Source organism: Petromyzon marinus, chromosome 11 (genome assembly GCF_048934315.1).
Source record: "Petromyzon marinus isolate PM22_M1 ecotype Great Lakes invasive population chromosome 11, UKy_Petmar_22M1.pri1.0, whole genome shotgun sequence".
Classification (NCBI taxonomy): Eukaryota; Metazoa; Chordata; class Hyperoartia; order Petromyzontiformes; family Petromyzontidae; genus Petromyzon; species Petromyzon marinus.
Window position 1 is genome coordinate 4,003,284 of NC_133677.1, and position 27,456 is coordinate 4,030,739.

The 27,456-nt window shown below is 47.8% G+C and overlaps 1 protein-coding gene across 18 annotated transcripts in view; it reads left to right on the forward strand.

The window, feature by feature from the left end:
* Nucleotides 1-27,456, forward strand: part of LOC116941326 (actin-binding LIM protein 1-like) — a 126,214-nt gene that overhangs the window by 69,278 nt on the left and 29,480 nt on the right. For all 18 annotated transcript variants that reach the window (XM_076066319.1, XM_076066311.1, XM_076066320.1 and 15 more), the window contains exons 4-7: nt 721-830; nt 14,203-14,329; nt 16,511-16,604; nt 25,781-25,868. In XM_076066319.1, coding sequence (XP_075922434.1) covers nt 721-830; nt 14,203-14,329; nt 16,511-16,604; nt 25,781-25,868 — 419 coding nt within the window. The remainder of the gene's footprint in view (nt 1-720; nt 831-14,202; nt 14,330-16,510; nt 16,605-25,780; nt 25,869-27,456) is intronic.

Genomic DNA, 27,456 nt, shown 5'->3' on the forward strand with positions numbered 1-27,456 from the left:
ATTCGTTCCTGTACAGCCCTTTTTGCCAATGCACCGTTGGATGAAGGGCCTCCTCGCAGCACGTCGGTTAACTTTGACCATACTTCACCGTGCAGGTTGGTGAAGGTCGCTCCAACCCCGCTTAACTTCTAAGATCTGACGAGATTGAGGTGCATTGGTCATGGGTGTGGGTACTTTATAAATCCAAATGGTATTGTGCGGTTAGATATAATAATGCAAATGTTTTTATAATGTTCGTGAATGTTTACATAATTTCTAATGTCTGCACTTGTATAACCCGCAGTGGGAGTGAGAGACTCGGGGATGTGTTTTCTCACTGGGTGACAAAGACAAAGATCCCCCGTATAGCCTTAACAGACTGTGGGGGCAAGTGCTGCTTGCGGGCACCTATGAAGGCCGGCATGGCACACGCGGGGGTGGGTGACCGACAACCACGCCCAGTCACCTTTGTCTTCCTAGTGGCGATGTTTACACACCGCACCAGGGACTCATTGGCGACTGAGGGGAGGCCCAGGACCGGTTCAGATAATCCTCACTGGTGTTGGCCGTGAGCGGGAATCGAACTCGGGCCGCCCGGGTTCATATCCAGCGCGCGAAACCGCTACGGTGCGCTAACTGCTACACTACTCGGTGATCTGTTCTCTCACTGGGTGAGGACCATGAGTAACAGCAGTGTTCCACCCGTGTTCTACTTTTGTTCCCACGCCCCCTCCCCCCCAGGCAACCGTTCCCGTCAGGGGCCCGTGTCACGTTCAACGGGAGGGAGTGCTTGTGCCATGAGTGTACGCAGCCCATCTCGCCCGTGCTGCGCGACCCCAGCAACCCCAGCAGTGAGTCCTGGTGGCCCAGCCGCCTGAACCTCCGCTTCTCTAACACCTCAGCATTTTGGTTGTCTTAAAGCCAATGCACATATCTCATCATCATCATCATCATAATCAAATCGTCATCAGCTGTGATCTATCCATTGCTGAATGAAGTCTCTGTCAAGCCATCGCCATCTCTCATGGCCTCGCGATGCAACGGTCCATTTCATTTCTACCCAAGAGCCGAGTTTATGATATCATCTCTGTGGTAGATTTCCTCTCGAGAGTTGATCCCTTCTTTGGCTGCCATTCCGCTGTTAATCTCGAGTTCCGGCCACCATCCATACCATCGACGTGTCCTGTCCAACCCAGCTTATTTTTTTCTGAACGCTCAACGTGACGTTTCAAACTTTGTGCGTGTGTGTTCTCTGATCGACATGTTCTCGGTGTATTTTCTATAGCTAAAGATAGTCCCGTGCTCTCCTCCCCACATTTAACGTTGCGGATCAAAGCTAGTCTGGAGTTTGAATGCTGGAACAGATGCAGGCGGACGAATTTTGTCTCGAGCGCCCGTGGGCAAATGGAATTTACGTGGAGTTTTAACCTGGATACGTGAATAGGAGTCTTTCTTTTATTACTTAAATTGCCCCTCGACAACACTTAAATTAATGTTCGCAAAAAAAACTGCGCGAACGTCGGGTCTTCACTCGCAGGTTGTCATCCGCAAATTTATCGTACTAATCACCATGAATACGGATAACATAAAAATGAGATTCAAGAGTACTTAAGAATGCTTGAGTTTTTATTAGTATTTCTCTCTTTGAGCATGACTTTAATATTAACATTTGACTTAAAATTTCGTAACTGCAGGAATTAGTATTCTTTGTTTTTTTTCTTTGAAGTCACGTAGATAGAAAAAGAATGCTACAAATAAAGTGAATAAAAATTATAAAAATAAAATAAAAAATACAAATAATAAAAAAACACTAATGTATACTAGCCTGATTCTTAATCGGAGTGAGTGTACTGGCAATCTCTAATCTGGACTGTAACCTGGTTATTAAGTTTGGTAAGTGTACTGGCAGTCTATAATGTAGACTGTAGCCTAGTTTTTAAGCTGGTGAGCGTATTGGCAATCTATAATGTAGACTGTAGCAATGGTTATTCAACTGAGTGAGCGTACTGGCAGTCTATAATGCAGACTGTAGCCTGGTTCTTAACCTGAGTGAGCACACTGGCAGTCTATAATGTAGACTTATTCTGGTTCTTTCTGTAATAAAAAATAAAATAAAAATAAGAATAAAAAACCCACGGCATTTCGATCGCAACACAAGCGGTCGTCATCAGGAAAAGGCGGGTTAGCCTCTAAAGGCAAGATGTTTATAAAGGTTTATAGATGGGCGTAGCCTAAGTATATCAGCAGCATGGGCGGGGCAGCTAATGTTAATGTAGGAGAAAACCCCACCACCGGCAGTAGGTCCACGCCAATCAAAGGGCCGCCAGGCAATCATTGCACTTAGCTCCACACACCCACACAGCTGACGGTGGAGGTTGACAAGAAAAAAATCAAGTCATGAACCAAAGTGGTTGATGACATCCTTCCAATGATTGCTGAGCTCGTAACCATCCTCTTGGTTGAAATTGTGTCTGTGTCTGTATATTTGGATGGCTTCTTGAACGAATCGTTGTTGATTGTCCGTAGGCTTGCAAAGTACCATCGTCTTAGAGAAATAAATTTCGTGTGAGTCAGTCGCATTAAAATAATGATCAGCCACGGCAGAAGTATTGGTCCTTCGTGTTTCAAATTTGCCTTATGCTCACGAACACGGTTCGAGACATGTCGCTTAGTTTCCCCAATTTAACTGCTGCCGAAGATACAGCTTTGTTTGTAGATGCCGGAAATCTTGTCCTTCAGAAATAGGATCAGATCACAAATTTTATGTACTGTGTTAAATCGGACCTGGATCGTGTGTTTGTTCATGATTTTGGAAATCTTTTTGGTTACCCCTGCTATGTATGGAAAGGTGATGGTTTTGATTGGATCCTCAGATGGCTCCTTCCTCACGGTTGGGGTGATGGCTTTGCAGATTGTGTAGTCAGAGTATCCATTCGCCTTGAGAGCTTGGTGTACGTGGTTGAGTTCACTGGTTAGGTGTTCATGGCCGGAGATACATTGAGCTCTATGGTGTAGCGTTTTGATGAGGGAATTCTTCTGAGATGGATGGGAGTGGGAATCAGGTTTTAGGGAGGCGTCAGTATGGGTTACTTTCCTGTAGACAAAATGGCTCATTGATCCATCAGGTCTCTTTTTGATTAGAACATCCATGAAAGGTAGCATGCCATCCTTTTCTACCTCCATGGTTAATTTGTTGGCTGGGTGTATGGAATTGATGTGGTTGAGGAATTGGTTTAGAGCCGGTCGGCCATGTGGCCAGATGATGAACGTTTCATCCACGTGCCTCTTCCACAAGGATGGGCATAGAGTGGATTCCTGGATGGCGTCCATCTCAATTTTTTTCATGAAAATATTGGCTACAACCGGAGATAAGGGAAGAACAGCTTCGTTACAAAAACGAACAGTATCATCACTGATTCAGCTTCATTAATTGAACAGACCAAACGGTTTTCCTTAAAATCTTCTGCTGCTAGACCACCCAGATTTTATTCTTATTTTATTTTTTATTACTGAAAGAACCAGAATAAGTCTACATTATAGACTGCCAGTGCGCTCACTCAGGTTAAGAACCAGGCTACAGTCTGCATTATAGACTGCCAGTCGGTTCACTCAGTTTAATAACAATTGCTACAGTCTACATTATAGATTGGCAATACGCTCACCAGCTTAAAAACCAGGCTACAGTCCACATTATAGACTGCCAGTACACTCACCAAGGTTAAGAACCAGGCTACAGTCTACATTATAGACTGCCAGTACACTCACCCAGCTAAATAACCATTGCTATAGTCTGCATTATAGACTGCCAGTACACTCACCAAACTTAATAACCAGGCTACAATCTACATTATAGATTGCCAGTACACTCCGATTAAGAACCAGGCTACAGTCGACATTAGTGTTTTATTATTATTTTTATTCACTTTATTTTTTATCATTATTTTTCTATCTACGTGACTTTACCGAAAGAACCAAATACTTTAATATTGTTTGAAAATGCAAATCCACTATGGTGCAGCTTTCATGCTCGTCGCTAGAGGCACCACCTTAAGGCGATTCCAACTGAGGAACGCCATTCTTCATATCATGCTCGGGATGCATGTTATTTATTCCGGCATTAATTATCTGCTCATGACTAATGCTGATTTTGAGCTAATTTTACTCGAGCAATAAAAAAAAATCTCCTGCGCAGTCGAGTAATTGGACGCACTGATATCCGAGGGCTATTGTCCTTATACTGTATATGATCAGCATTTACGTGATGGCTAATTAGGGCACATTTGTTTTTTTTTACTTTGAACACGAGGGCTTGCCCCCCGAACCAATGGAGTGGAAATGCTCAGGTCTCTCAGGTCGACGTACGCCTCAGCCCAGTGTTTCCCCGAATAATGATGGCATGCCCTCCAGTGGCGAAACGGCACGTACGTGTAAAACACAAAAAAGACAAACAAAAAATCCCCCCTGCCCCCCCCCCCCCAATATAGCCTACATTTTGACAAATACTGCAAGCGAGCACCTATTAAAGCCAGGGACAGCAGTCGAGTGGGTGGCGCGGCGAGAATGACGCTGGGCCACTTTTGTCTCCCCAGTGGCGATGTTGTTTCAGAGCACACCCGGTGCTCACTTAAAGGCTAAGTCAACCTAGGCGTGGCCCAGTACCAGTTGAGATATCGCTCGCCACTGATGATAGCAGTGAGATGAATAAAACCCTGGTCGCCGAGTTCATAGCAAGGTTTTGCTAACCAAAAGACAACGATCTCCCCCGTATAGCCCTAACAGACTGTTGGGGCAAGTGCTGTCAGCGAGCACCTATGAAGGCTGGCACGGCACACGACGGGATGGGTGGCCAGCGCTACGCCCGGTCCAGCTCAAGTTCAGATAATTATCACTCGTGTTGGCCGTGAGCAGGAATCGAACTCGGGGTCCTCGGCCTCGTAGCGCAGCACGCGAACTGCTTCACTACCGCTCCCGAATCACGCACGCACGCATTCGCGCGCACGCACGCACGCTCTAGCACGCACGCACAAACACCCTGCTGAAATGGCGAACAGATATTTCTTGTGCCGTGTTCTTTTGCTTTCACATGCGAGGCATTTCCCAGACACAGAAGTCAGGCGCTGGCACGAGAAAGGGCAGGGAAAGCAGTGTAATGTTTAGCCACTTGAAACATTCTAAAAGGACGCTCTTGTGCAGCTCATCATGGATGGAGAGCCAAAGTACCCTCCCGGAGACCGCTCAGGCTTTGTTTCGGAAACAAAATTTAGAGTGTCCGTCTCATTTTGCCTCCGGGAAAAGTGACACGGCTCTTTAGAAACGAACGTTACAAAAACAGGTTACAAAAGCCACATTGATGGGGGTCCTGGTTTTCGAATGGGAGGTGGGAGAGGGTCGGATATAGGGTGGGGGGGGGGGTTGCCCATGTTGAGTGGATCCCGTTGATGTTGACGTGCAATGTTAAGAGCCCTTGTCATCGATAAACACATAGAAACCACTGCTCTTCTCTTAACGGTGATTTTTTTTTTTTACACTTCAGCCCATAGCGGCCTCAGTGATGGCACGCGGGTTCAAATGATGCTCTCGTTATTCGCATCGTATCTACAAAAAAAGGTAAAAATAAACACAACATTCAAATAATTGTATCGTTTTTATTTCTTATTCACACCAATTAACCCTTTCCCAATCCGAGATGACTGCAAGTTGCAGGGTGGGGTCCCGTTCACCGCTGAATCTCGGAACGCGCAAGTGGTTCAACGTTCATTTTATTTAGAGAGGCATAGTAGCGCCGTTGTTTTTAAAGACATTGTACTTACCGCAGAGAACTTTGGCGACACGACTGCACTTTATGAAAGCTGGTGCCAAGCTGCACCACACACCCTCCCGCATGGCTTTGTGGGAGCTTTGGTCCTGATCAAGTCATTTTATTTTATTTTTTCTTGCAGTTCTGTTCTGATGATGCCGTGCACGTACAGTGAGGGAAAAAAGTATTTGATCCCCACTGATTTTGTACGTTTGCCTACTGACAAAGAAATGATCAGTCTTTAATTTTAATGGTAGGTTTATTTGAACAGTGAGAGACAGAATAACAAAAACAAAATCCAGAAAAACGCATGTCAAAAATGTTATAAATCGATTTGCATTTTAATGAGGGAAATAAGTATTTGACCCCCTCTCAATCAGAAAGATTTCTGGCTCCCAGGTGTCTTTTATACAGGTAACGAGCTGAGATTAAGAGCACACTCGTAAAGGGAGTGCTCCTAATCTCAGCTTGTTACCTGTATAAAAGGCACCTGTCCACAGAAGCAATCAATCAATCAGATTCCAAACTCTCCACCATGGCCAAGACCAAAGAACTTTCCAAGGATGTCAGGGACAAGATTGTAGACCTACACAAGGCTGGAATGGGCTACAAGACCATTGCCCAGCAGCTTGGTGAGAAGGTGACAACAGTTGGTGCGATTATTCGCAAATGGAAGAAACACAAAAGAACTGTCAATCTCCCTCGGCCTGGGGTTCCATGCAAGATCTCACCTCGTGGAGTTGCAATGATCTTGAGAACGGTGAGGAATCAGCCCATAACTACACGAGAGAATCTTGTCAATGATCTGAAGGCAGCTGGGACCATAGTCACCAAGAAAACAATTGGTAACACACTACGCCGTGAATGACTGAAATCCTGCAGCGCCCGCAAGGTCCCCCTGCTCAAGAAAGCACATATACATGCCCGTCTGAAGTTTGCCAATGAACATCTGAATGATTCAGAGGACAACTGGGTGAAAATGTTGTGGTCAGATGAGACCAAAATGGAGCTTTTTGGCATCAACTCAACTCCCCGTGTTTGGAGGAGGAATGCTGCCTATGACCCCAAGAACACCATCCCCACCGTCAAACATGGAGGTAGAAACATTATGCTTTGGGGGTGTTTTTTCTGCTAAGGGGACAGGACAACTTCACCACATCAAAGGGACGATGGACGGGGCCATGTACCGTCAAATATTGGGTGAGAAACTCCTTCCCTCAGCCAGGGTATTGAAAATGGGTCGTGGATGGGTATTCCAGCATGACAATGACCCAAAACACACGGCCAAGGCAACAAAGGAGTGGCTCAAGAAGAAGCAAATTAAGGTCCTGCAGTGGCCTAGCCAGTCTCCAGACCTTAATCCCATAGAAAATCTGTGGAGGGAGCTGAAAGTTTGAGTTGCCAAACGTCAGCCTCGAAACCTTAATGACTTGGAGAAGATCTGCAAAGAGGAGTGGGACAAAATCCCTTCTGAGATATGTGCAAACCTGGTGGCCAACTACAAGAAACGTCTGACCTCTGTGATTGCCAACAAGGGTTTTTGCCACCAAGTACTAAGTCATGTTTTGCAGAGGGGTCAAATACTTATTTTCCTCATTAAAATGCAAATCAATTTATAAAATTTTTGACATACCAACATGAGGGGGTAGCCGCAGTCAAAGCTCCAAACACATTAAATAACCCACAGCCCAAGCTTGCAGGACCTGGCATTCCCAGGTAGTCTCCCATCTAACTTACAACCAGGCTCTGACTGCTTAGCTTTCTGAGATTTGATGGGATAGGGCAAATTCAGGGTGATCTTTTCAAGACTTTTAGCCTACTGGTCCTGTTAAGGCACGACCATCACCTATCATATGCTGTATAACAATAATGAACGATCAAGTAAAGGCGCAGCCCCGCAATTACTTTCTCAACCCACTGATGGCGGAAGGGCTTCCACTAGACGGAGCTCTAGAGGATGTTTTCAGAGGGGGTGGGAGTACAGTTACCCACACTTTACCACACCCTGCAGCGTGGTATCCATTAATACCGCTGGGTGAATCGTTGGGATTTGAGAAAGTTGGCCCGTTGTTTGATAATGCCGTGCCGGGAGATGGCATCGAACTGGCGACTTCTGGATTGTACCTCCAGCTGTGCTACCATTACAGCATGGCAGCATCAAGTATAGTGTGTTTGTGTTTTACGGTCGTATAAACTCCATGATCATTGTTGGCATTTGGCCTCTAAAAGAGCGCCCCTTCTTAGAGGCCAAACGCCAGCCGTGGTGTTGTGTGATCAGCACGCCGTGGATAATCCCAGCGCTGTGGGGCAAGGACGACGAGACGCGAGTAAGTCCTGTCCTTTGCAGGATGTAAAAAAATAAAAAAATATAATAATCCACTTATGTTCTCCACAAGATGGGATTAAATGAACCACCTGCCATAGGGCATTTTTCAGGCTATTATTCCCACAAGGCAGAGCAGTCGAAGGGATTTTTTTCCCTTTCCAAGCAGCCTAATTACACCATTGTGTATAATTCCACGGGCAAACACGGATGCTATTTTTCACAGTGTACGCGTGTGGCTGTGTGCCTGCAACTGCGAATGCAGTAATAATCATCGTCCTCTTCCCGAAGTGATGTCAATGCACGCACATATTTATAGCTGTGAATAAATAATAATATAATAATGTAAAATAATGTTGAGAATAATACATTTGGCATTGACTAGTTCTTTGTCCCCCCCCCCCAAATAATTAGATTACATTTTACGATTCGGGGTCTCGACTATATTAAATCCCATCACGTGATTTTTTTTCCCCCCCATCTAAATTTTTTACCGCCTCATTTATATTGAATCCCGCTCCATCGGCCTGAACGCAACGCTTTGCTGCGCATTGCCACGCCGCTGCCACCGGGCGCGAGCGGCCGACGCCCCCGCAGACATTCCCGTGCGTCCGTCGCGAGACCACGAGAAACCCATTTCGGTGGACAAATCGATTACGCACCGAGAGCGCTGCGCGTGCGCATCCAACCGCGAGTCTTTCCCCCCCCCCCACCGCCCTCCACAACTCGCCGGATGCCCTCTGCCGCGCCGTGGCGGACACTGCACAACAGGAGCGGCGCCACTCGCACCGCGTCTGGCCACGAGGAGTTATCTGCACGCAGCTGGGCGCGGCGAACGTTGCCCGGGGCCACTCGGCCGCCCCCCCCCACCACCGACCCTTTCCCGCGGTGCACCCATAATTGGACACATTACGATCACGCTGTCGCGATCACTCGCGTCAATCGACGGATTGACTTTTGGAAAAATACACCATGCCTTTGTTTAAGGAAGGCAACGGTACAGGCCCTTTGTCAATCCGCTGCTGGGGTGTGGTTCCTGGGAGCCGTTTGACCGTACTTCGCCACGACGGTTCATTTGGGTTGGTGACATGGGGTCGGGGTCGGTGGGATGGGGGTGGACTGGTTCGGATACCAATCACCGCTTGCTGTTTTTCATGTCTGGGAACTGAACTCGGACCGTTGGGTTCATAGCGGCAGTGCGCTAACCTCCGTTCCACCTTTGCAAGATAATGATGAAAATAATAAATAATAAATACGGCTTTAGATGCAATGAACACACACTGTGTACCCGGTTTAATAATAACAATGGAAGCTTTTTGCTAAATGTGCTGATGGAATGGACCACATGTGCATTTAGGGTGCACTCTTGTTTATTTGCTTTTGTGTGCGAGTCTGCTTACGAATGTGTTTGGGCTGTTAGGGTTTTTTTTCTCCTTTTAAATTTGGTCACGTGACCTAATGTACTGAACTCACTGCACTCGTTATATACTCATATACATTTACCACTCATATACATTTACCACGATATTTTTGTTGTTGTACATGCGGTTTCAGGAAAGGGCGGTCCAACACAGATGCCATATTTTCCGTCCGTTTGCTACAGCAGAGGTGTAGGGAATTCCAACAAGATCTACATATCTGCTTTATTGACCTGGTCAAGGCCTATGATACCATCAGTAGACCTGGGCTCTGGGTTGTTCTTCGTGCTTTCGGAGTCCCTGACCCTCTGCTCACGCTCATTAAGGAGCTTCATGATGGCGAGCGGCCCCGGGTAAAACTACATGGCCGGGAGTCAGAGCCATTCCATGTGCACCTTTGGGGTGTGCAGGGAATGGCACGTAGTTCGTGAAGCCTTAAATAGCTGTTCCGGAAGAATTTCCATTTGGTACAGATGCAATGGGAGGCTGATCGATGCCCGGGTGCAGTCAAGGGATGGCTCCCTATTGCTCAACCACGTTATGTATGCCGATGATCTGGTAATTGCTGCTCACTCAGAGGAGGAGTTGGAGACGCTGCTGCTGGGACTGGAGCGTGTCACTAAGAGATGGGGCCTTACCATCAGCCCCACCAAAACTAAGCACCTGCCTGGGCATTTTGTACCATCGGACACTCCACCCCCACAACTCCCAATCGTTGATGGGGCAGTTGTGGAGAGAGTGGAGAGTTTCCCATACCTTGGCAGTGTGCTCATGACCGGCTCCGGTTTAACAGCAGAGGTCTCACTCCGAATGAGTCGAGCGGCATTATATTTTCATCGATTGCGTAACGCTGTGTGGAAGCTACCTGGTCTATCACTCCGCACAAAGCTTCTTGTCTTCTCGGCCATGGTCATTCCCTCCCTTCTCTACGCTTGCGAAACGTGGACCCCCTTAATGGAACATCTTCTGGCCTGCCTACGATCCATCCTGGGTTTAACCAGGCTGGATTGTGTGAGGAGCTCACAAATCCTTGAAAGATGTGGACAAAGTCCCATCGGTGAGGTCCTCCGGCAGGCAAGGCTGCGTTGGCTGGGTCATGTAGCACGCATGCCCAGTTACCGCATGCCTAAAGAGCTTTTGTTCGGCCGGATCGAGGGGGCTAAACGGGCGCCGCACCGGCTAGAGAAGAGATGGAGTGATGTGGTACAGGAGGACGTGGAGCTGAGTGAACTTGCTGATGACTGGTACCAGCGGTGTCAAGATCGGCCTCTGTGGAGGAGGCTCGTGAAGGACGCTATTGGGCAGTTGGAGGCAGTCGCCCTCCAACAACAACGGAGGGCGGAGGAGCGACGCTCACGACAACGAGCAGGGCGCCGGGTGGCTAAAACACAGCAAGTTGCACAGTAGGGGGCACAGGCGGTGCATCAGCCAGTCGTCTCAGCCAGTCAACCCATGGCACCTGAGTCTGCCCCATGACCTCTTGCCAGCGGGCGTTCGAAACTTCACGCGGCCTCAAGGTGCACATAGCCTGGCACAAGCGTCGTGGTGATGTCACCGCCACTTAGTGGCGAATGGCGGCTGTTGTTGTGTGTGATAGGGCAACGGTACTGCAGTGGTTCATTCACCATGGCTATGAGTGGTGGGGCGGGTGGTGGAGGGTCACCTGTGTTTGGTTCCCAGCCATGGTTAACATGAGTGGCGAGTTCACTGACAACGACGACAACAACGACAACGCAGCGCTGGGGTTGTTTTCCGTGCCATTCTGGTCACACCGCACCAGGGCTTGCACATGGCCTCCAAAGGAGGCAACTCTTTTTAGAAGCCAAATGCCAACAATCATCGTGGAGTCTATAAGACCGTGAACAAACAAAAAAAAGCCACACACACACACACGCGCAGTCCTCTGTACTTCCGCACTGTAATGGTTGTTACACTGAAACTACAATGCAGAGGTCACCCCTTCGATCGCAGTCAGTCGAAAAAATGGGCCAAATCCGCTCGTCTCTGTCCGTCCGGGAGTGGGTGCACCGCAGTGAATCAAAGGGTAAATAACCGGTTTTCATGAACGTGCAGTCAAATAAGCAGCAGTGGGTTTAGAATGGGCAATCTTTTCTTAACAGGTCCTTGCAGGGTGGGCTGGTAGGAACATTGGAATTTGTTTTTTTACACCCAACAGCACGAGATTTCACTTCGTTAAAGTATTGAAAGGGGACGGACGGACGGACGCATTAATCTATTGCAGGCTGGTACACTCAGTTTACAACTTCGTTCCTACCAGTAAAATCACGATTCTATCAGTATGACACGTGACCATGTCGTATGAGTCATCACACCGAACGCACCTCCATTAAGCACGGTTGGCTATGTACGGTGCGGACCTTCAACATACACGCATACATACCAATTACATTTTACGGCACAGAATTGCAAATATGCCACACAATGAAAGTTAGAAGGCTCAAATTCATTTTGGCCTAAATCCTGTTCTATAAGTTTTAGAATGCATGTGCAGTCACTGCGGTAGCAGAATACATTTGGAGAGGTTGTGCCAAAGGCCAGGACTAAAACTTGTGAGCAGACAGCTTTTAGCTTCCACGGTCCTCGCCTTCGGAATGGCCAGCCGCAGGATCGGAGGGCATTAGGATCAGTGAATGTTTTTAAACGACATCTTAAAACGTAACCTTTTTTGATTGTCTTTTAATTAGGGTGCCCTGATTGTGTGCTTGTTATGCGGTTTTTTTTCCTACTTTTAGTCCTTTATAATGTTACGTCTTTAACGCATCGATCTTATTGTTGTTTAAATTGTGTCGGTCGCTTTTCAATTGTCTTGTAACGCACTTTGTATAACATTGCATTTTATGCGCGAATTGTGCTGCGTGAGTAAAGTTTGATTTTACTTTATTTGCTTGCCGGGTTTCCAGAAATTAACACAAAGCCCTCTTGCTGCGCTTGCTGCTGGCGCTCGCAAAAACCTCTCAATAAAGTGGTGATTTAGAACGCAACACGTTCATGTTAACAAAGCTTGCAATGGCTCACTCCCCGAGTGATTCAATTGTCACGATCTGGTTCAAGGCTCAGTTCTTTTCATCTCGTCTTTACCGCCTTGTTTGCATTGACCCTTGGTCGTTTCTTTGTCTCCTTCGCAATTTTTTTTGTTTGCATGCTTTAATATCCGAACATTTCATTAAACGTGCACACATCGCAAATTTCGGAAACCGATTGCTACTCGCGCGATTCAACGCGGGAGAAAACCGATTTCGATCGGCGAACGAATCGATGCGTCTTTACGCGCCTCCCGCGAGAACAGCCGACACGGCGTGGAACCTACGGTGGAGGAATTGGGGGGTGGGGTGGGGGGGGGGTTATCCTTGTGCTCTTCCCGGTGTCCGCAACGGTCAGGGCCGTCCATCCCAGCTACTGCCACTGCTCTTTCCGCAAGTTCCCACGTCCAAGTACACTCCGTTCTAATTCATCGGGTGCATTGTGGCTGCGCTGGGTTGTTGTTGTTTTTGTTTTGAGCGTCGCGAAGGGAGGCGCACGTAGGAAAGCACCCGTTGGTGAGGATGTCCTGGCTGCATACAAAACCAGCTCGCGCTCCCCGCACACACCCCCCCCCCCCCCGCAAAGACCTCATCCGCAGTACCCCTCCCCAGCTCCCTCTCCCCCTTCGCCACCACCCACCCCTCGCTCTGCTTCGCTGGCTGTTCACGTAGCAGCGCACCATCAAAGACGGTGAACTCCAAACGCTAATTTGCCTTGCTCGGTAATTGTCTACAACGAGAGGCATTTTCCTCGTTGAGCGTATGCCTCTCCTGCCAACTTTCGTCCGTTCCGTAATTGGCCCGTAGATGGCTGTTACGTTGTTTTGGTGGCATGTGGTTTGCGTGCACTACTATAAATATATATAAATTAATTGCTACGTTATTGTTTAGCAATAATGCGTTAGGCATCTGTTGTTGTTGAAAAGTGTGGCCCGTTGACCTGCTGCTTATGATACGAGCCCAAGTGCTGCTGTATTGTGATGAATTAATTTACAAATCATAAATGTTTAGCTCAACAAATCATAAAACGTGCAAACAAATAATACAACGAAGCATTTCAATAGATACTGAGCTCTGTAATCACTGGAGAGGTCTCTGAATGCCAATCACCTTCAATACATCGACTTTTTCAATTCATGATTATTGCATAGGGAGGTCACCCCTCTGCTGCTCTCCCTGGTGCTTGGATCTCCTTTTCCCAAGTCATCAGTGCTGATGACTCACCTTGTTTAAGCAGCGGCTCAAGACCCGGTGAAGTGTCCCAAATATAAATAAATAGAATAAATTAATATACAACCCTTTGGCGGTCTACCGCTGGATAAGTGTATTCCAAAGCTGCATTGGCCACGGGGCTTCTGTGACCCTCGCCACGATGGTCAGTGCGGGACGTTGAAGGGGAGGCCCAGGATCGGTTCCGATATCGCTCGCCACTGATGCTAGCAAACGTCCAGGAATCAACACTCGGGCTACCAGGCTCATCGCGCTGGGTGCTAACCAATGCGTGGGCGCTCTCCACGTCTCGGTGTTAAATATATGTGTATACAGTACACACACGTAGCCGAGATATTCGGGTGAATTTAGACGCATCTGCGAATTCCCCTTCCCCCCACCTCTTTTGTGTCGCACTGCACTGTGTGACTTTAGACTGCGCTGGGTGTGGACGAGACATCAAAAACGGGCAGGCGCTGCTTGCCCTGGAGCGGCACTGGCACCTGGGCTGCTTCAAGTGCCGAGCGTGCGGCAAGGTTCTCACCGGAGAATACATCAGCAAGTGAGTGGGCGAGAGTGAGGATGCACGGGCAACTCTCGACGGTCCGCAAGGTACATTATCCGGGTTTTGCGGATTAACCGCGCTCATCTCTCCACGTGCTCGTTTGTCAGCTGTTCCCCTCGCCCGTCGAGGTGCAAGGGACTCGGCGGCCGGGTGACGTTAAACACGTGGGCAGGTAAACCTGTTGATTGCTCTGAGAACCAATGAAAGGTGGATGACACATCCTACGCCTTCAGCCCCATTTTATAAAAAAAGGAAACGGGACCAGTAGGATATTTGCAGCCTAATTTACCTGTGTTATGCAAGAACTGGGTTATTGTTTAATCCAGGCGACTCCACTCCCCCACTACCCCAGGAAATTGAGGGTTGACTGTATGTACGGCATCTGAATGCGCCTAAAACCCACGTCAAATGCGGGAGGCGCACGCCCAACAAAGGCGTAGCAGCATCCACCCTTCGGACACAGCCCCTCGAGATCCCTCATGGCAAGGCCCTCAAGCGGGGGACCCCTTTCTCCCCTCCCCCGAGCCTCGTACAGTTAACGGTCGATCTGACGCAAGCACAACGCCCTTGGTGGCCGACCTCTCGGCCTCTTCCTCCACCCACGAGGCGCTCAGGTCTCTAGCGCAGTGCAGGGTCGACCGAGGTTAATCGAGCGTTGGACGACACGAGGAATGGGAAGAGGTAAAAGACACCGCCCAAAAAAATGTAGCGGATTCGAGATGGCATTTTTTTAACTCTACGAGCTGAAATAAGCTGAATGAGGTTTAAAACCCACGAACATTCGTAACGTGATAGTTGTTTGCATAGTGACTTGGATAGGGCCATCAACTCGCTACATTTGATGACAAAGTTTAATCGCGGGTGGCTACTGAGATTCAGACCAAAAATATCCACCATGCCAGCTTGTTGCTCAGACACGGTATTAAACTTCAGAGCCACCCAGCCAGCTTGAGCAGATCCAAGCCTTGGCACCGACAGACGAAACGCACTATGCCTCATTTAATATACATTCTGAAAGTCCATACGGTTCCCTAAACCCAATACCATGACCGCATGTCATATCCAGTGCCCATTGCATTTTCACATTCATTGTAATACTGCTGGCATAAGGATAATTCCGTATGCTTTAGTTAACCAGGAGAAAAGGGAATCTATAAATATGTATGATCTCTTTATTTTAAATAAATAGTTTCATAATAAATGAAAAGTTGAAATGTATTCATGACATCCCCTCCCACTCTGAGCACACTTGACCCTCCCCCATCAATATCGCCACGACTTTCTCTTCCATTAACATAATTAGTATTATATTAACTAAAAGCCTATGCATTTTCTCCAGTAAAATTGTGACACTCCCTCTAAAGGATTTCCATTTGGGTGATCTCTTGACATTTTTTCTTTTCAGTGACAGATTTAAAAAAATATACCATTTTGAATTTTTACTCAACCTTTTGCTCGTATACCTCTTTATATGGGATACCTGCAACGTGTGCTTGTAAGAGGAGCATCCCGAGTGTGCACGAGATATTGGGGCATTGTAACGACGACAAATGAGCATTCAACGATCCGTCTTCCGCAGTGATTTGTTGAGTGACTCACAATACGGATGATGATCAAATAAAATGTTTTTTTCCTTTCATTTTCTAGCTCATATTTACCACCTCGTTTGTATTGTTTGTCATGTACTGCGTCTCGTGCCCAAAGGTAATCATCAGCATGTCATCACCATAAGCCATGGTCAAGGCACTGTTGTATGAAGGCCTCCCCAAGGCTCCCCGCCATCCTTTATAGTCTCATGATGCTGTAATCCACCCAGCACATGCGCTGATCTCATTGCTCCATCTCCGCAGTGGACGTCCGCTTCTGCCCTTTGTCTCTTTTGGGCTCCCAACAGTATCTATTTTCGTCCATCATCCCGTCCAGCGGTGTGTCTTGTGCAAGCCGACTTACTTTTAATGACAGTCAAAATGATATATTTAACCAGCACATGTCCTCTAATCCACCTCTCAGTCGCTTGCATTCATAACAAATTATATTTATCCATATGCGCACAGCACTACGCGTGCATTATGAGCTTCAGAATTGACTTCAACCGACGAACCGGTGCATTCATACGTTGCCCGACGGCAATTACTGTACCCGTTGATCTCGGTGAGCTCAGGGCCGTCTCTCTTGCAGGGACGGGATGCCCTATTGCGAGCGGGACTACCACTCCCAGTTTGGCGTTCTGTGCGACGGCTGTGAGAAGTACATCACCGGCAGAGTCCTGGAGGCAAGTTGCGCGTCGCGTCCGCCGCGGCGACGGCAGAGCTGCAAAAACGAAACGCGGCGAGGGATCCCGGGGACTGTGCCGGGCCCCCATCCCCTCCGGCTGTGCTGCTTGCGGACAAATAAACGATGACCTGAGTTTTGAAAAATAACAACGGCAAAACGACGCTCCGACGTTCCAAAAGAGGTGCCCACGGTCAATTGGGGGGGGGGGGGTGGGGGGTGGGAGTAGATCGTCACGCCGTACAGGCCTACCCTGGAGCTCGTCTCGGCTGCCCTCGTAGAGCCGTCTGATAAGGAAACGCCGCGCGTTACGCATTGGCGGTTGCCCAGAATCGCCAGCTTATGCTGCGTCCTCGGCTGGGTTTTATTGGGGGGTTGGGGGGGCTATACGAAGGGCTATTCTAGTTCACGGTGTCCGCGGGGATGCATATGGCGCAGATGTACGCGTACACAAGGGAGCGCCTCTCCCATGCTCACGCATTTAATCAAGGACGTGGCCGCCGTTGCACAGACCACTGCTAAATTGGTGATGTGCATCGTCAACATTAGACTGTTGCGATGGGGATTGATTGTTGAAACTCAGATCTAGCGTTATTGGTGCGCCATGTGATATCCTCGAACTGATCGTCATTACACATGCCATTTGTTAATGTAATAGGGTATAGTTATTAGGTACAATTAATACACCGCAATCACTATTACGTCCTAAATTGATTGACGTCAAATGAAATTGATCGGGACTATGGGCTCATTTTGAACGTTGAAACGTCATTGTGAAAATGTGGGTAACCTCTAGAATCGCATTCTCTTCCTGAAGGTCAATGATTGCAGGCATCAAATGGAAAGAGCCTTCAGCACCAGGGATAGCTCCTGCAGGGAGTGGCCCTGTGATGTGCACATTGCATACGTGTCCTTAACCGCTTACCACCACGTCGACATTCCACGGGACTGGCGTAATGGCTGCGTTATTCTACGCAGCAGAGCTTGACAATTAATCACGTTACAATTAACATTGCAAATAAAAAGAACCTCCCCTTTGCCGGCGTAATTGATGGCACCGCAAAATTCGCAATAATTTACGGCGGTGACGGCGATGGGGGGAACATTCTAGAATCCCCTTTTTGGGTTCAATTGGTATTGCCCGGCTGCGCGATGCACTGATTGTTGTGTCGTCACGACGCCGAGATTGACCCGGCTATAACATCCACCCCTCCCCCCACAGCCCGCACCTTCCGTCCTCCCGCCTCCCACCCACCCGTGCCTTTCATCCAGGGTGTGTCCTGGTGCAGGGCAAGGTGATCGTTGTTCCGCTGGACAGAAAAAAATTAAACGAAAAGGGAGCTACCCATAAAACAGCCTTTTGTTTGGCCACGGGTCTGCGACGTACGCACATACGCACGTACGCACGGTTAGGTACGATCCTCGGAGGGTTCCGGTACCCCAGTTTCCCCTCGCACCCCCCTTCCCCGCTCGCGCCCCCCCCCCCTCCCTTCGCTCGCCATCCTCTCCAACCGCGGTGGTTGCCGTGGTGAGTGTGGCCGAGTGGAAGGAGTGGCCTGGTTTTTTTTTGCCGTCACTTGACTCGACGCTCTCGCTAAGAGCGCCCGGTGCTCCGCGGCTGACGCAGCGCGGCTGAAAGGTGGCGTCGTGCAACGGTCGAGCGGTACGTTCCACTTTTTTTCCCCCCCCCTCCCGCTTTGGTGAAATTAGATGATGTGAAGTGCGTTACTGTATACAGCCACTTTCTGCTCAGTCTGCCTACTCCGCGGAAGGGTCTATGCCCGAAACGTTAGCCTCGTATATAATATTAATTTAAAGTCGTAGTAAAATAATAATGATGGTAATTTACAGCCCTTTGTCCAGCGACTGCTGGATGAAGTCTTCTCCACACTGTGTCTGTCATGGGAGTTGTTTGGCCATCACTTCACCACCTGGTCAGTGTGGGACGGTGAACGGCGGCTGCTTGGAACCAGTTAATATGTGACTTGCAACTGAAGTTAGCCGTGGCTAAGAGTCAAGCTCGGGTCACCGGGTTTATAGCATTTTGGTTTGTGCTTGTACACCACTTCCAAGCCAGTCCATTATTTTACTTTTACATATATAATGTAGACATGTGTATTTGTATTATATGCTTTCATAAAATTGACGCGGAATGTTTTACTCATGAGAATATTAAAAGGTTTGAGTTTGGTGCTTTAACATCTTAACACCTGTTTTGTTGCCATAAAAGAGGGGAAAAACCTATTATAATATTTTGTTACTGGCAAAGGAGGTCCCATGATGAGAATATTAGACTTATGATTCTTAGGTCATGAGTTGACCTAGAACATCAGTTATCTGGCATTGGCTTACGAGTAACAGTACTACTTGCTGTTAATTCGACAGCGGTTATCGCAGATAGAGCCTTGCCCCCACTATAAGAACATGGAGTGTCCACCGCTGGCTCATGCTTTCCTATAAATAGCTCCACTAGAGGATTGAAAGAGCGCCGATATACTTTTACACGAGAATGAAATGTAGACAGGAACATGTACCATTCTTTTTTCAATTCACTGCTAGATGAGGGGCTCTCAAAACTCTGTGGGCCATGGAGATTGTCTGTCCATGCTTTACCATGCTGGTCCATGTGATTTTGAAAGTAGGGAGCATAGAAGTATAGAACGGCAATGGATTTCACCAGACTGCCGTCTGCCACCCACCACTTGTCTCTACCGCCCCGTGACAACCTGTTTGTTCATGGAGGTCACCCATGTGAGCACTGTCCAGTCACGGCGCATGCTTAGCTTCCGAAATCTGACAAGATCGGGCGGACTATGGTTGACGTGGCCATAGGGGAAATGCAGAGATGGTGAAGATGAAAACCACATGTATTAGATTCCAATGAACGGGCACTCAAGTGCTTTTTGCTTCCGTTCGGCAAAAACGAAAAAACTTAACCAAGGTGGGTTGACCGGCACGACGGTTGACTGCAAAACGAGATCGGAAGCGCCCCACGAACACACACACCGTTGACTGTTTGGCACTCATTTGTATGCTTGCATACGAATTCGTCTGTGGGCGAAATCACCATGGCGGCGACGTGACTCGCTCAGCTCTTATGGGAATACTGCCAGTTTCAGTTCGGTTTTCCACTCCCCACTGTGAAGGGTGTGTGGGGAGGATGAAGGCAGGAGGAGGGGGTGAGTGGTCGGCTGCCTGAGGTAATGTTCATTGCCGTGAGATTGCAAGTGAGTCACCAGTCATCGTCACGATCGTTCACGCATCATACTGTTCAGTAAAAATAAAAATATTTACGGAGCAAAGATGTAACCTTGCGACTGCACTGCCGCATGGGGGAAGGCTGCGGGCTTGTGTACCACACACGTAGTTCACGCCGGTTTGCTCAGACGTGCTAATTGCTTGGAAACGACCTTTGTGGGTGGTTCAGTGGATGGATAAATGGGCAGGGAATTGAATCGCTGGCGCGGAAAATCTCTTATTTATTGTCATTATATATTTTTCAACGATTTATTTAGAACGGTTTAGAATTTCAGACCCGGCAGCTCATCTACCGGCCGTACCACGATCAGCGCGCAAACGGTATTCGTTCGGTTGAATTTATTTTCTTTCCAAATCACAGCTGGCTTAACTCAAAAAGAGGTTGGACTAAAAAAAAATGTGGCACTTGGCCGTTTTACGCATAACCCGCGGATAATCGGAAGAAATGGGGCCGTGGAAAGGAGGCGGCCTCGTGTGTGTGTTCTCCTTTTCAAGGGAGATCTGGGTGACAAAGGTCACACATGAATAATAACCCTGCAAGAAAATGAAGCGCGCGATATTGCAAATAACCACCTCACAATTACCGCAGGTCCCAAACCATTCTTAAATAGACAAGGACACTGTACACAAGGCGGATCACTGTGAATACAAAGTCCCGACGAGGTGGACGCAATAGTGAGCGTGGAATAGACGTGGTTTTAGTGACGGGAAATGTTGTACACCTACAGCCATTTTTGTCAATCCGCTGCTGTATGAGGGCCTGCCCACGCGGCATGGGGTCGTGGAGGGCTGTTTGACCTCACTTCACCACGCCGGTCGGTGGGGGTTGGTGACGGGATGGACCGCGGAGACGCGGACGTTCCTACATACAGAGGAACAATCCATTGCTGCTGCACTGCACCCTGCTGCCCAACGCATAGCCCTACACCATCCTATGGCACCTGTTACACACGGTGACCACGCATCCAAGCGTTCTCCATGCTGAACCCGGCTTCAGCGTCTGAGTTCTGACGAGGTCGGATGCACTTCGGGTGATTTTGTCACAGACTGCCAGGATCTGGGTGTACCTTACTCGATGTAAAGGCAATACGGCAGGACACATTACCTTAAAAGCTAATGGATCTCATGAATCCATTTATGCCCATTGACCAGTCTCCCATAAATGTCGTAGCCCATATTTCTGCGAGTACAGTATCACATTTTTGAAAGCATGTTTATTGATCTCCTCTATTACTGTAGCCATCCATTATGCATTCACGATCATAACTCTGCACTACAATAGATTGTCACACACACAAAAAGTAATGCTACATCAACTGTGCACGTGCGTTCCCGGAAAATGCGGAACGTTGGGCCAAGGGTTCCATTCACTGGGCAAGGTGGTGATGGGCCCAACGTTGCGTGTTTACACTGGATTATTCGTGCAACCAAAGACCACATTTTATTATTTTGTAATACGATTGCTGTCGTGTTAAGACGGTTGCTGTTATTTCTGCGTGTTTTGTAAACCGCTTCATAGATGCAGTTGCATTAAGAACCAAATAAATTAAATCAGATTTTTGCGCATTAACCTGTCTAAAATATATATGCGAATATTCATTGTTTTGAGCTGAGGAATAAAAATGAAAAAAAAAACAAGCACGTCAGGGTTTTAAAGAAACACGAAGAAAATAATTTTTATTTAAAGCTTTCGTGACTGCAGGGATTCATATTCTTGGTTCTTTCGGTAAAGTCACGTAGAAGGGAAACAATAAAATAATACAAATATAAAACAATAAAATTCTCACGACGTTTCGACTGCACACAAGCAATCATCATCAGGTGTGATGATTGCTTGTGTGATGATTGCTTGTGTTGCAGTCGAAACGTCGTGAGAATTTTATTGTTTTATATTTTTATTATTTTATTGTTTCCCTTCTACGTGACTTTACCGAAAGAACCAAGAATACGAAGAAAAGAATTCACACATTTTCGGAGCACTCGCGCAAAATATAAAAATTTCCAGACTGTGAAAAATCCACGTTGACCTCAATGCTCATGGTACACGTACAGCCCCTGTTGTGTCCACCCCCTGCCGAATGAGGGCTTCCCCATGCCGTGCGGGTTGTTGAGGCGGTTATTTAACCATACTTGACTGCACCTGCCAGTGCAATTTGGTGAAGGCTTGGAGTGCGCAGATGCGAGAGCATAGAATAACAAGACGGACATATTTTGCATATGTATCCATTTTTATTCAATAACCGTGCTCGACGATCTGTGGCATCGAATCGGTTAACGTTAACGATTTCAGCGAGTGCAGCAGCGGCTTTTTTTTTGCTGCACTGCCCTGCACAGAGCTCAGCCTCTCCTGCATGCTGGTCACCCATCCAAGCGGCTATCCGGGCACGAGCCTGCTTCAGCATCCGAAATCTGCCGTGATCGTGCGCATGCCGTCCCGACGATTCGGTCACAGTAGGCAGTGGCAGACGAATGGGGGCGTTGTTCATCTCGTTGCCCACGGTTTACGGGCGAGGTCGCACGCTTTGGGCCGAGGCGGCGCTTTGTGTTAGGCGCCAGTCGCTCTCTCGCGACGTTCCCAGGAGGCACAGAGATGCAGTTGGGGGGGGGGAGGCTCAGCTGTAAAGCCCCGTGGACGGGGTTACGGGGGGTCAGACGCGAGACGCACGTTAGAGTCCTCCTGGCTTTATCCATTCAAGCATCAAATCTAGCGGTGTGTCTGCACTTGCGTGCGCGCGTGAGCGTGTCCTTGTGTCACCTGAATATTTATTTGATGTTATTTTTTTATTCGTCTTATATCCAGCCATGTGTTTGATGTAGCCACGGTGGCGAGATGTTAACTATCTCGCCTGGTATACAGGAGGTCCTGTGTTCAATCCCGATCCTTGACGCCTGCTGTATATTTGGAGTTGGCGTGTTCTCCCAGTGGTTGCGTGGAATTTTCTCTGGCTCCTTCAGTTTTTCCCTCCACATTTATAAACGTGCGTTTAGAGTATTTGGCTGCTATGCATTTCCACGCGATAAACCACTTCGTTTAGCTATCATTTGCGGTCAGGTTACGTGTGAAAAAGAGCTACTGTATATAGCTCAGTGGGCCTTACCTGGTAAACCAGGTAAGGCCCATTAAAGACTCTATTATAGAAATTTATATTTACATCCACAAACGTAAATCTTTCTCTATTTACAATGGCTTTGTTTATTTTTGTTGTAAGTGTTTTCAGTAATAAACAGACGCACTTGCGAGCAGGCGTTGCAAATGCAATGGGGAAGAGGAGGAGGCTTGCGACGGGTGGAACAGAGGGTGGAGGAGGGAAGGTGACCGAGACAGCGCATCGCAGTGGCACTCAGAGGGTGGGCGATCAAAAGCGACGTCCAGAAGGCAGATGGCAGGGAGGCTTCAAGAGCATACCTTGGAGGTCACGCGTCAGCTTTACAACAACTCTGGGGATCGAGTGCCAGTGGCATTGCTCGTGATCACCTCTTGACCTTAACCGTGACCCACACGCGCACGAGTCTGTCTGCGAACGTGTAGTGAATTAAGACTGCCCCCAGCAGCAGGCCGTGGAGCCGATTTGATTGCGTAGAAAAAAACTTGGTTCTATTTTCGGAGAGACAGGTACACGAAGGAGACATTTAGTCTGCCCTGTCTGTTTTGTTATTTACATTGTCGACAAGAACGCTAATGATTATCTGGTGTTATATTTACACTGGGTTGTTTATACAGCCAAGCCGCTGTCAAGAGCGTGCCGTCTGCTGCAAACATACTCTGTTCAAACAATCAGCACTGCAGAATTTTGCGAAGCAGCATCAGACAGTCACGTGAAAATTGATCATGTATAATTATTTTTTTTTGCGCAGGCACTGTTCATGTCTTAGCCACCCACCCACCCACGTCTCCCCAAGATTAGGTTTCAAGCTGTGAACCCGCTTCTGCGTTCTTGTAGATTCGTGTCTTGCACCTCCATATTTCACGGGCGAGCAGCGTCCTGCACTGTGTTCGTAGCAAACCACGAACGATCACGAGCGCGCAAGACCATGGGCACGCTCGCCGTGCCCTCTTTCATCCATTAGTTTGCGTAGGCATAAGTGGCACCGCGCGTGTATGTTCATTAACCGGGCGACATTCATGGGTCGCAATCAATGAATGTTTACGGTTCCGTTGATTCTATTTTAAGGCATGTAAATTAATTGCGTTCATTTGATGGGGTAATGTTCAACATATGTCTCGCTGCAGGCAACATTCCGCCGGGCCATTCCACGTGAAGTGGCGGCTCATTAAATCGGGTATCTTGCTTCTTGAGAGCTTGCCGGTCACTGGTCATTAACGTGAAGCCCGTGCCCCCCCCCCCCCCCCCCCCCGGTGCTCAAGATGCCACAATTAGTGCGCGAGGTCCCGCTGCAGAATATGGTGTAGAGTTACACTCGCTGGGGATGGAGGAGGAGGAGAAGAAGGGGGGAAAAAACAACATCAGCGACCACAGGCTGCTTGCATTTTGCTGTCGCCAGTAGCTTTTATTTGATTTTGGGTCCCGTGCTCAAATGCGTCTCAAGTCGATGATCTGCGGTCCATTAATCCGGTGTGCCCGTCACTTTCCCCCACTGCCATTATTCTCGTTCTTGTTTCATTTTGGTTGCGTGACATATTCACGAGCGATCTCTCTCCCTCTCTCTCTCCCGCATTGACCACGCCACGCCTCACACCGCCACGGCAGAGAGGAGATACCGTCCTCCTCGTTCGCCAGAGAAAGGCGCGTCTGTGCGTGTTTTACAGAGGGCCTCTTTTATGCTGCCGTATTGATCGCCGGCAACTCGGTCCACTCCCGAGAGGCGAAATCTGTGGCTTTATCCGGGCTGCCCGTGGGGTGGCTGCTGTCATCCGTCTGCCTCTCTCTCTCTCTCTGTGCTCCTCTTGTACTCAATTCGAGGGTCCTTGTGAAGCACATTCTGCCGATAGTTCGTTCTGCCGTAGTTTGTTTCCTGTCCCACCCTGTAAGCTTACTGCCAAGAGTTACAACAACAACAATATACACGCACGCATTAATTGTCCTTCGTTTGTAATATAGTAAAGCAGTAGAAAGGGGAAGTCACACAGTTTTTTTCTATCTTTGCATATCGAAATGTATTCCAAGATTGAAGAACGTACATTGTAAACTACTGGTATTGGCCAAACATCCCAATGCTGAAAAAAATTACCTGCAAATTACTCAGTGGGATTTCCAGATGGCAACATCATCATCATCATCAGAAGCTACTGTGCAAACTTGGCAGGACCCTTCTGAAAAGGTTACATGACAAGTGTAATATAAAATAATAACATATTGGGCATATTTAATAATAAGCATAGCTTTGGTATTCGCAATGATTCCAATTATCCTGCGCATTAATGAGATTTTTAGTTTCCAACACGAAAACCCCCATGAGGTTAGCATGGTGGACATTTGTAAGAACACTTTTTTTTGTTCCCTAGGTCATAGGTCACGATTAGTTCATCATAAGACAGCCATCACAAAAGTCTACAACGAAATCAACTCAACCAAGTCCTGTGGTTGTCATAATAACTCACAGTCAGACACGTTAAGCTTCTTATAGACTACCATGTCGCATATCAAACTCGTTGGGGACTGAGTTATAGGGCGATAATGTGAAGAGGTGTCGCATATGCGACCATCTACAACAACAAAAACGAAAGCTACAACGCGCACAAACACTGCACTCGGTGCAGGCGGTTAATCAGTCAGCGTGCATACGTGACGGCCGGACGCGTGTTGTCGTACCGCTGTTACAGACTGACCCGCGTCCGCTCGCTGCTGCTGTGGGCGGGCGGGCGGGCGAGCGAGCGAGTGGGCAGAGTTCGGGGTGGATGAGCGGCGTCGCGAGCGGATCCTAACCCTCGGCACCGCCTTGCGCCTTTGTCTCGCGCAGGCGGGGGACAAGCGCTACCACCCGAGCTGTGCGCGATGCTTCAGGTGTCACCACATTTTCTCGGAGGGCGAAGAAATGTTCCTGCAAGGTACGGGGGGCGGGGGCCTGTGACGTTTCTTGCCCAAGAACGTCCGTGATTTTAGTGGCGAGTTGTTACCGTTGAAATCGGCCCAGCGCGCAGGCGCCGGGGGTGGGTGGTCACGTCGCGAGGGGTCACGAGAGAATGGCGGCGGCTTGCAGAGCCCTTAATGCAGCAGTGCAATGATCGTGACCAATGATGCTGAACGTGTTAAAGGCCAACGTACCGTGCTTCTCTCTCTCAAACACTCACTGGCACCCTCTCTATTGACATCGGCATTTCCAGTTTTGTATATTTTTATTTTGGGGGAGCTAACCGTTGCACACACACATATATATAGTGTACATCAAATTATATGAAAACAATAAGTGGCCATGTTGTAGTTATGAGTAAAAAAAAACGTCTTGGCGTCTTTGTAAATTATCATCAATGTCCCATCGGTACATATTGGGGTTGCTACCTCTGAGGTTTCCAGTTAAGTTTGTTTATCCAGGTGAGAACTTGACGCAACAAAAAACTAGGACATATCAGAATAACTTACAAGACTGGAAGAGGGGATATCTACTTGGCTAAGTGGTACATGGTTACACAACTGACAACAACCGGGTCTTTTAATGTCCTGAGAAGACCCATAAATTTCCCATGAGGCTACCTTAAAAATAGGATGCCTTATGAAAACCAGGACAGGTTGCAACTGTAATATATACCCTCTGCAAGCCAAAGTTAGTTTATATAATACATTTACTTATATATCTCTCTCTGTATGCTTGTATTAATTACATATATGGCATGTAGGTCAACTGAGCACATGAGAGTTTAGACAGGGAATGCAAATAAAATCAGAGTAGGGTAATACATTGGGTTTCTTTGTGTAGGCAGCTGTTTCATGACAAGCTTTAAACATTTTAGATGTTTCAGAGTCCTTGTAGAAACACAATAAAAAACAAATCGGTGTAGTAATAATAATACATCTCCTTTGTTTATCCTGGACAACCTCATTGAGACTCGATTTTATTTTTCAGGCAGGGCCTTGCAATGCCAATGTTTGTTTGGGCATGTTCCACTAATGAGCGTTTGTTGGGCAAGTGGGAAGAAGCTAAAAATTCCCGTGGAAAACGAACTGCAAGAGCCTCTCGCGATTGGATCCAAGAATCAATCTGTACTGCCCCTGTCATCTGACCACATCACATCTCCGCCGTGAGATTTGGGCTGCGCTTTGCAACGGTGGTTCTCAACGGCTACTGTGCACACCCCTTGTTGAATTGTGTTTCAACCCAACGTGGTTCTGAGAAATCAATGCGTGAATAATGAACATCAATATTTTAACCAATTGTCCATTCTGTGAGGTATCCTGCCCAGCTAACAACTTCAAGCGAATAAAAAAGCACATCAGCGCACGCTCTGCACGCGTGACGTCATTTGTTCGCGCCCGCTGGCTCCTCTTGGAAACCACATTGTTAATGATTAATGAGTTTAGAAAGGTCTTTTAAATCTGTTCTACATATTGGTTAAAAATGTATCGTAGTTATTTTGTATTGGCAGACTCACACATGATTATTGACCAATGACTCTCACGTACGATATAATTTCACACATT